General features: G+C 44.5%; 1 protein-coding gene across 2 annotated transcripts in view; it reads right to left on the reverse strand.

Annotated features, from left to right (window-relative positions):
* Positions 1-8,648, reverse strand: part of NIPAL2 (NIPA like domain containing 2) — a 48,702-nt gene extending 40,054 nt beyond the window's left edge. Inside the window, exon 1 of one of the 2 annotated variants that reach the window (XM_035319346.1) lies at positions 7,590-8,648. Coding sequence is in view for 1 of the 2 variants with exons in the window: in XM_035319345.1 (XP_035175236.1) it covers positions 7,096-7,173 (78 nt within the window). In the remaining variant the exon portion in view is untranslated. Of the gene's footprint in view, positions 1-7,095; positions 7,443-7,589 lie in introns of those variants that run through there. The other variant, XM_035319345.1, reaches the window with a different exon arrangement.
* Positions 8,649-10,760: the final 2,112 nt, after the last annotated feature.

A 10,760-nucleotide genomic window follows, 5' to 3' on the forward strand; every position in this document is an offset into this window, starting at 1 on the left:
AGGCCTGGTCAGTTAAAAGCTGCTATTCTTTATTTGACTGAAACTTCCGCAGACACTACAAGCCTTGCTCTCCATCATCTTGACATGATGAGTCATTGCTGCATGATAACATAGACACTGAATGATAATGTTCAAGGTGCTTTAGTCACTGCAGGGAGCAACAGATTGTCACTGAATTAGAGAGAAAAAAGGCAAAGAGATTAATGTCATAAGAAGTCAATAAATGCAAGAACTTCATGACAAGTCCAAAGCAGAAAATTGTATGAGAGACAGAGAGATCAAGAAAGAGTGGGTTAGAGTTATAAAGCAAAGTAAACAGAGTCAGGATCTGTTTACTCGGAAGCTGGAGCCCCAGAAATTTAAAGCAGGTTTTAATTGACATTTAACTATCTGGGTGCAATTCTGTTATGTACACAAATTCCACATTTGATTATTTTTCACAGGAACCTCTTTCCAGTGCATATATCTTGGCTGTTGATGGCTTCAAGTGCAATCCATATCTGCTGACAAAATGACTTCATTTTGACGAGGAAAACAGTTACATCATTGGGCATGTCAGCTATGGCTATAGTGTAGATTTTAGCTACCATTCGGCTGACTTGATTCAAGGGGATTAAATGTCAACAAGTTAGACTTGCCCACAGGAGGAGATATACTTCTGTTACCACTTTGCCTCAGCCAGCAAGAAGTGGCCATGTCCAAGCAGCCAGCACTTTCTTGTCTGTGAGTCCGTGCTTCCAAACACGGAGGGTTTTCCTTCAGAAGTTGCATTCAGCATGGGTGGCCAGCACCCCATAGGCCTCTGCATCGCAGGGTTGCTTCCACAGAACACAGCACAGGATACAGAGAGAAATATAGCCCTTCTCTTGGACAGTCATTGAGTGCCTCTTCCAAGTGCTAAATTCCAACAGTCCCATGATTTCTGTCTATCACGGTTCCACAATCTCTCTTCATTTCCCCGTTATGGGCAAAACAGTTCACATCACCAAACAAGGCCAAAGCTTCCAGCCTAGATGACGTAAATCAACCGTGAATATCATGGAGAAGAATGGAGTTACACTGGTTTAACCTCAATTTAAGCAGCACACATCTGTTTGGTTTGATATTGATTATTTACTTTTGAGGATACTCTGCAAATATCCCTGCCATATTTCTTAAGATCTCTGCTCCAGGCCTGGCGTTGATTCGCACACCAACTGGCTGTCTTTTGAAGCCACTGACAGTACATTTCAAAGTCCATATTAGTCACAGAATGAAAAGCATATCTCCCAACTGTTCACATTAACAAATGTCATTCTTCTGGGACAATTCATGGTGACATTATAAACATGAACATAACAGTTTATACATGTCACCAAAACTCCAAATGGAATAATCACAGCCTTTGGTTATTAGGTTAGCCAAAGGTCCTCACCTCCCTTATGACTGAAGTGCACATTCTGGTGTTTGCTCATTTTTACAAAGCCTTATTTTTCTGAGTTTGGTCAAATTTCTACTTGAGTCACTGGGATTCTTTTGATTTTTTCAAACAGGAGTTAATCAGACCCAGAAGACTGATGAAGACATGTAAGGGTAAGATTCAGATGTCTATTTTTTTGATGCCCAAAGCAGACTACCAGAACATAGGCAGGTGATCATCATACCTCTGCTTCAAAGAGCAATGAAATCTTCTTTGGATCACAATATCCTAAGGGCCCATACTGTCACACATGAAATTTTATGAAAAGGGGAACATTTATTTAAAAATAAAGAAATCAATAAGTATTTTCCTGTCTATTTAGACAAACTGCCTCACCAAGGAGTCAAGTGAGTGCTAAGGCAAGTGAAACAGCAGAAGCAGATTCAAGATGGGAGCAGCACCACCCCATCAGGCAGCAGCAATGTCTTAGATCCACACAACACCTTCATGAAATCTGACTTGCAGACTGGTGTTTGCCTTAGCAGACAGACCTTCACCCTCCCTCACCTTACAACTCTGAGGCAAGGCTGTGAGACACCAAATTCAACACAGGAGCTGTGACCGATTTAACTTTGAGTCCATTATTTGCAGTCTACAGGTTGGTGGTGGGCAGGGTAAAGCACTGCACTGAGCCAGACACCTCCAAAGCAGGATAGGGATCGAGACTCATCCCATAGCTGGTGTCTCCTACTCAGCACTAACAAGGGGAAAAGGAGCACTCACTCTGCTCTGCTGGATCCAGAGTAAATCTGATTCTGCTGCTCTGAATCACTGTGCTGATGAGCAGTGCCTGTTTTAAGGCTCTGCAACTGGGGGCTGAGTTGGGTATCTGAGAGAGCCTGCACTATACCCCAAATCCTCCTGTAAAATACCATTTTGAAGCAATCCAATGCAAAATTAATTTCTGCACTATGCAGAATATATAAATTTTGTGATTCAAGTTTCTTTGCACTTGTCTTTCTGACAGTTTATGAGCCTTTTAATGTTATTATTGCCTAGAAAATTCCAAATTACCATTCTCAAATGTCCTAATACAAATTAGCATAACTAAGAAGCCTCTATTTAACTGTCTCCTCAATCATTAAGAAAACACCACAAATGCACATGTTCTTTAAAGTCCTCAAGAAAAAAAAAAAAAAAAAAAAAAAAGGAAAAAGAAAAAAGTAATTTCACCATAACAGGGATGTGAGGGGAAGCATTGAAAAGAGCTTGAGGTCTGGGAAAAATAACCCAGTGAGAACCAAGAAACAGGCATGGCTTTGCTCACCATCTCCTGTTGGCTGTCAGGCTAGGAAGCATCCATTCAAGCAGCTGAACCAGCAATGCTGAAGAGATGATAGCATCTAGGAAAGATGAGGGATGAGCTCTCCCATCAGTGCCATTCACTTTGGGTCTGTTTGCCCTAAACCCAAAATGTGGAGTTGAAACAGCTGTCCAGCACTGCCGTGGTGCAGGGCCTGCAGGGCCCTGGCTCCTTCCAGCCTTGGCAGGGTGATGGAGACCTGCCAGTAATATAGCAATGCAAACTAGGCAGTTCTGGGACCCAGAGCAGTGCCTGCTGGAAGCCAGATAAGCAGGTCACTCCTTGTGCTGACTGAAAACGTGCTACATCTATTCTTTCAGCTATTTCCCATCCATAACATCTGCTCCAGACATGCTGCCCCATTCCCCACCTCCCCTATATGAAGACATAAAATGCTTCATGGGTTGCTCACACTTTTCCTACAGAGAGTAGAGGAAAAATGTTACATTTTCCTAGGGAATTTGAGAGCTGTAATCACACTAGCATGCCAGTGGTGCAAGTGCAAGGGAGAAAGGCAAAGGGTAAGGCTCTCCAGTCATTATTTCCCTTATCTTTGATTAATTAATAAGTTCCCCTGATGCATCTGACCCTCCTTTAACCTGGAGACTGCAGCTTATATAAGCTGTGTGATCATTTCACATCAAGCATGTTGGGATCTTTACCTCTGCAGGGACACTTGAATTTTGGCAGGGCAGAAGGGATATCTAGGTGCCAGGATCACTGTCAGCAACCCATTGCAAAGGTTTTCAATTATAGGTTTTGACTTTGGGGTTCTCTATGACTGATTCAGAAAATAGGTGTATTTGAAAGACTGAATAAAGACAAAGGAAACTGAAACTGTCTGAAGTCTGAGGCCTGACAGGTAAAGAATAATATGATGAAGCAGAGACAGTGTTTTGATACCTTTGCTTCCAACAAGCAGTTTTAGAATATGGGGTATGGGGAAATCTTTCCACCACAGCCTTCACAGATGAGTACAGCAATAGAAAACAGGGTGAGGGGATGTTTGTTTCTACTCCCCTCATGCTCAGGGACTGGCTCACCAATTAACCTGAAACAGTTAACATCTGCAGTCCATCAGGGACCAGGCTGCAGCATGAGGAATCCTACAGAGACTGGGAAAAAGGCATTAAAAAAATCAACTACAAAACATTTGAAATGGAAAATAAAAATAGGAGGGTTTGCATCATTTGCCTTCAACTTGAATAGCCTGATAATGTGTGGTGGTTGCTTCTTGCAGGGGAAAACCACGGCTGGAAATTTCATTGTTCAAGTGCTTTAAGCATCCTGGTGAATGCTTGTAGGACGTGCTCTAACAACTGTTTTCTCTAGTGGAAGTGCCAGCTGAAGAGGCTCGCACTGGTTCTGGGGTGCTTCCTCAGCCAAAGGAAATGAGGAAATAATCTTCATCTCCAGGGTGGCAGCTCCCTCTGGAATCACACCATGCTGTCACCTTGTTGAGGCCACCAAGTGGCTGCTTCAAGCCCACAGCAACATGGGGTGAGTTGAAGCACTGAAGACTTCCTCCTTGAACAGAATGAGCTAAAGCCTTAATTGTGGCACTTTACATGAAATCTAGCTTTCATGTGTATGACAGAAGGTGGTATGGAAAGGCCTCACAGCGATGTGTTTAATCCTTGGGATTTCTCCTTACACCTGATGGTAGGCACCACTGCTGGCTGATCCGAGCACACGAAGATTGATTTTCCTTGCTGCACATACTGGCCACCTGCACAGACAGCCTGTGACAGACGGTGATATATTGTCATGGGACGGGAGGTCACCAATCTGTCTGAAGGAGCTGTCAACGTTTTAAACCTCAAGAATAGAGCCAAAGTGATTTATTAGCACAAATCACGAAATAAAACAAACTCTTGAGGTGAGTGTCTGGGCAGTCAGTAATAACTCCAAGCTTATTAAGAGACAGGCAAAGGAGGAAAAAGACACAGAAATTAAATTAATTTCCCTCTCAGGCTCGGCTTCCATAATTAAACCGCCACACACAGTGACAACACACAACAGCCGTGAAATACTGAGTTATGGAGGAAGTATTTCTTCTGAGCTTTCATTGACTGTTCCTACCCAGCTCTTTTCTCCTCCGCTGACAGAAATTCAAACCAATATTAATATTGTAATTAATAATCTCAACTAATCTTGCAAAATGTTTTTGTCCATAAACAATAGTATTGGAAATAAATAAACAATCTTTGAGAAGTGCCGAGGGAAATAAAAAAGGATTAAATGGAAGCAATTACACACACTTTATATTAAGCAGAACAAATCCACATGTGGTGGCTTCTTATGTTCATTACGCCAGCAGACTTGAGATATTACAGTAATATTAGTTTGTCAGGAAATACTTCAGGTAACTAAGTACATATTTCATCAGTTTTTACTACATCATTAAACACGTCTATGCCTCACAGCACATGATACGGGGCTGAGGCAGCGAAGGCTGTCCGAGCTGAGCCTCGAACGGCATCAAACAAGCATCGCCCATGATGGTGCTAAGGAGAAGTCCCACCTCCGTCCTTTGCCCCATGACCACACATTCCCCCTGCTACCCTTGTGCCAACAGCTAGGATCAATAAGCTTCATCAGGGATCCGACAGGAGAATAATCCTGATGAAAAATAAAAAGTAATGCCAGCACAAGCAGATGTTACACTGCACAGTCACGTGGACACACACACTTTAACTTCTCCCTGGGAGCTGCTTGTTTATAGCCATCATTTAGGGCTTACTGTAGTGTTGTGGACTTCCCTAACACATGTTAGATCTGCCAGGCCCACACGGATGTCCCTGATGTCCACATGGCACCAGGCAGCTGTGATCAGCAGCCGTGCCAAGCCCCTTGTGTCTGAGGGGTTGTGCAAGGGGCTTTCACTCTTTCACCTCCTGATAGCTCATGGGGCTGAAAGGGCCAAAAAAAAATGCTCTCCTTGAAAGCAATTCACCTCCATTTCCCTCTGACATTTCCGGGCAGATGAGAGCTGGCACAGTTATCATTTCTGGCAAAGGCAGAAAACAAACAGCTCCCCTTCAAAACCAAACCAAGTGAACAAAATGACCACAGGAACAGGGGAAGGGACAGAGCCTCTGTCTGCAGACCTGAAACTGGGCTCAAACCACGGACACAGCCAGGACAGTCCATTTGCCAGGTGTGAAGCAAAGAAATGGTTTCTGATGTATCCAAATTCATAAAACATGACAACGAGAGTGCAGAGAAGCTAACTCTTGGGAAGATAAAGGTTGGCAGCAATATACGACCTGTAGTTACCCATTGCCTACTCCAAAACCTCAACTCTACAAGTAAGTGGAAGCACAGAAAACCAGAATTAGAAAGCTACCATGCTTTAAAAATAGCAATCCTCACTCAATCATCCCAGAATACAGGAGCAGGGCTAGGATGTTTTGCAAGCAAAAGTATAACCCCACCATGATGTGCAGGCAGGTTTCTCAGTGACAAGGGACCCATATCACCACGCTCCCCATCAGCTCTGCAAGCACTCTCAGGCCCAGGGCCCTAATTCCCAAACCCTCACTAACCCCTGGCTCCCAATTCTTGCCTCCATAAGGGACCCCAGCTCTGGTTCCCAGAAGCATCTCCATCAGCCATCAGGCAGGAGTGCTGCAGCTCCAAGGGGTTTAGGCACAGGAATTCAGAGTTTTCCTTTCCTCTGAGGCTGAGAAATGCCTCCTGCCACCTGGATATCCCACCAGTAGCACATGCAGAGTCCAGAGGGGAAGGTTTTGGGGACCCTCCCTGAGTTATGACCTGCTACTGGGCTGCTTGCAGAGAAAGGAGAGCAATTATTCGCAAGCCATTTTATGCACAATTTATACCAATACTTTGCATCATAAAAAAGTGGTTTGCTTCTTATGCTGCAAAGAACAAGAATGTTGAGTATCCTGCCATGCCTCCTACTTTGTGAAGCAAAAAAGCAGGGAAGAGGTAAAGGGTTTAATCAGCCTCCAATTCATTTTTATTGTTAGCAGATGCTTCAACTTGCTAGTTCTCGGAGGCCGCTTCAGTCTCTGCTTCGCAGTCGCCCAAATACCAAATACATTGTCAGCATTGACAACTACAGAAACACTGCTGGCAGACACCAGCACTGCTGTAGCACAGAGCAGCACAGCTCTGTGCCCTGTTAGTGCTCAGACACGGCTGTTTGCAGGGGGAAGCCAAGGAGGCCTAGGATGAAGAAGGAGCAGGTGCCAGCAGCAAAGGGGTGCAGGAAGGGGCTCTTCAGGGGACTGTGGGGAGAGGCTGAAATGATTTCGCCTGCTCTCCCTGAGCCCACTTGTTCCTCCTGGTGCTGCAGGGCACTTACCTTGTGCTTGCTGTACCAGGGGCCGGAGAGGGGCCCCTCAAAGAACACATTCTGCTCCGAAAAGGGGAGGATGCCCATGTCCCTGCCCTCAGCCCCCTGTCACGCCAGTGGGGACAGGTGGCTGGCAGCAGAGGCGAGCAGGACGAGGACGTGGCACTCTCTTCCTGATGTGGGCAAGGCTGTGTGTGTGGGTCACCCTGCACACAGGGGTGCGCAGAGCGGTGCAGCGTGGCTGAAGGCAACAGGAGACCCTCGGCTGGGGATGATTTGCATCAGGGTGCATAGGGGAGGAAGGGAAATTTATCAGCAGGTTTTACTGCTCCTTCCCAGGTGCCCTTTTCTTTCTTTCTTTCTTTCTTTTTTTTTTTCTTCCTCCCTCTCTGACTTCCCCAATGCCCCACCCTGCTCTTAAAAGGCAGCCTGGGAATTTAACTCCTTCAAATCAATGCCTAAATCTCAATGGCCAAATTCTTCACTCCTCTCAGATAGGTTACCAGAGTTGGAAGTTGTTGTTTCCATATTCATATAGTCACTTGCATAAATTCTTATTTCTGTCATGCATGCTTTACTCGTAGACATTTTCTGAATAGCTTCTTTGCAGAGATTTCAGGCAATGGGTTTGTTTCCAATCTGTGGCTTTATCCATTCATTCAGTTAGTTTTGATTTAATCACTTAAGCTCTTCTGAGGAAAACAACCAGAAAAGCTCCTTAAATGGGAGATTAGGAGCTAGTCAGATAGGAGCTTGCCTGAGTTACACTGGGGGAGAGAAATGGGCTTCTAAAGAAACACAGAAAGCAAAAATTAAGCCCTCGCATCTTCAGGCTCTGGTCAGGATAACTTCTTGTTTATCTAGAGGGCTCATGCAATGCTCTACCTTGGAAGCACTGGGATGTTGGTCAGCTGGTCTTGAAAATGTCCAAAGCCCTGACAATTTCTGTAAGAGACGAAGCTTGGGGGACAGTTCTTGTACCACCTGCTACAGCAGGGTTTTGTCCTGCTGTTAGGTAGAAGAAATTAGATCGATTCTTAGCTCCAGTGTGCCTGGTGGTCCCACCATCAGCGAGATGCATAAGGAGAGAAGAGAACAAAAGAGCAAGCAGCAGAGGAGGAGGGGGAGTGAGCTTCCAGTGGACAAGGAGATATAATACTTAATGGGCATAAGCAGCAGCAAAGCTGACTGCAGAGAGACAAACGAGGATACAGACCCTCAGTATGATTAATTTATTTGAAAATAGAAGGAACACGTAATTACAGGAAAGAAACTGAAGTTAAATCAATGCTCTCCTGCTTTGCTACATAAACAATGCCTGTGCTAGCTATGGGGAAGTTCTTTGAATTCAGCCAGAGGTGAACTGGGATATGGGAGAGGCCGAGGTGGCAAGGTAGTGCTTCAGTCAGATCATGATATAACACCCCAAAATAGGAAATCTTGCCTTATAAAAAGAAATATTTTGTTCATGCGTGTGGTTCAACTTGAAGTACCAGTTTCTGTGATCACAGCTCCAGTGAGCCCTCTGTAAATACCGGAGCTAGCTGAAGCTGTGTATACATAGGTACACTGAAGGGAAAAACAGAAAAAAAAAAGAAAAAAGGAAAAAAAAAAAAGAGAGAGAGATTGAAAAAAATAACAGCTCCAATATTTCATGGCTATGTAAATTGCTGCAGACTATTTTTACAGTGTTGCGTAATTATTCTCTGGAGTCTAAGCTTACATTTAAAAAAAGTTTCTAGGCAATTTGGGTTATGGTTGCAAAAAAAAAATCAAAAAAAGAAAAAATCTTTAAAGTGGAACTGGAGTGTAAACTGCTGCAGTGATATTTGCCCAGTCTAGAGAGAGTTGAAACAATAGCTCAGAGGCAAGTGTGAATGGACCCATTCTTCTAACTGGAGCGCTAAACTGGAAGTCTGCTGACAATTTAAGTGTCAACATCAGCTACTTCAAGGCGGATCATTTTAGCAGAAACACCAGGCTAATGTTCTTATTTGTCATCCTCAATTTGCACTTGTTGGATAGCAGATCCTGGGGAGAGAAGGAAAAGCAGCAACTGGTTGTCAAAGGTTGCTGGTCTGAGGAAAGCTCTCCCATTCCTCCATCACCTACACTCAAGTCTGCTCCAGCTCAAAATGGGGAGAAAAGAGGTTGGCACTTCCCCAGGCCAGGGCCTGAAACTGTCTCTGGTGGCCAAAAGCCACAGCGGTCCCCACCAGGCTGGCAGTGACCTATGCAGTATGGTCCTCCGCTGCCAAAACATGCACAAACTGGTAAGAGATCGAAAAGGAATCCAAGGGGAGTGGGAGGAAAGGAGCAGCCCAAAATATCTCTTGAGGATAGTTCTCGTTGTTTTGCTTCATTCTCGTTGGGTCGCTGCCTAAAATACAAATGTGACTGTGGTTTTTTCTTGCATAAGAAAGCTATTGGAACAGGTTTTCTGTAATGCTGTCTACGTGGAGCCCTTGTTGAATTGCTTTTGAAATTGATCTAGCAGTGATGGATCGCTGTTCTGCACTGGGTCCAGACATGCCCACTCTGTCTAAACACTCCAGGGGCCCTCGTGGCATGCTTTATTTATTAAAATCTCAGATTGTCTTGCATATATAAGAGCTCAAAGTCACTCAGATGAATTCAACCTTTCTTTAGGTTTTAAGCCAGCCCTAATAGGAAAGTAAACAGCATTTTAGAAGCCATTTCTGCTCAGTTACAACCATCCATTAGTAAAACCAACTCAGTATGTGCCTATGTCCCTGTACTTGAGCATTGCAGATTTCAGGCTGCAAGTGATACTGAAAAGATGGGCATAAAGGTCCAGTCCCTTGGGACCAATGCTCAAGATAGTCTGCGGAAATGTTCCATGGGGTGTAAGCAGAAGACAGGATCTGTGGGATGTTGTGACTGAGAGCATCATTTCCAGCCTTCAGTGGAGCTCAGCTGTGCTCCAAACTTCTGCTCAGAGTCAAATTCTGTTTGAGAGTCCTTCCATGCAGGTGACTCCTCTGCCAGGTAAGTAGGTAGAATAAACTAGAGCCACTTCAATGCCACACACAAAAAATATGAATTGTTTTCAGTGAGCTTCACAATACATTAGCAACAGAGCACAGCAGTGATCTGGCATCGGAGTGAGTCAGGGTCATAACACCAGGGATAACGCACAATGTATGATTTCCTCCTGAGTGTGTATCTTCAGTTTTTATCCTTGCTGTACTGTGGGGAATCTGGGGTTACTCAAGAAATACCTGAGGGAAAATATCTTCAGAAAGGTGACCTGGCTTGCTATCGCTGTCTCTGTCTTAACCCCAGGCAAAGGCAAAGAGCAGTACAGGTTTGTGTCTGGATGTGGTGACTGATCCACATCAGAATCAAGCCAGGACTGAACCACAGCTTTCGCCAGCTCTCTCCCTGTAAGTAGCATGCAGAAGGACCTGTCAAGTTAGAATAGATGCTGCCTGAGTTGGTAGCATTGCTACAAAACCTCAAGGATTTTTAAATTGAGCCATGTGCGGGATGGCAGTCTTTGACAGCTCCCATTCTGTTGCCAGTCATTTTGGGGTAGGAGAGAAAGGGTTGCACAGCCTGGGAAATGACATTCACCATCTCTATTGACTCTCACCAACCACTTGGGTTACTTCTGAGAGCAATGAGCACTTCTGAGCGCAAAAGACTATTGT

Source organism: Oxyura jamaicensis, chromosome 2 (assembly GCF_011077185.1).
Source record: "Oxyura jamaicensis isolate SHBP4307 breed ruddy duck chromosome 2, BPBGC_Ojam_1.0, whole genome shotgun sequence".
Lineage (NCBI taxonomy): Eukaryota > Metazoa > Chordata > Aves > Anseriformes > Anatidae > Oxyura > Oxyura jamaicensis.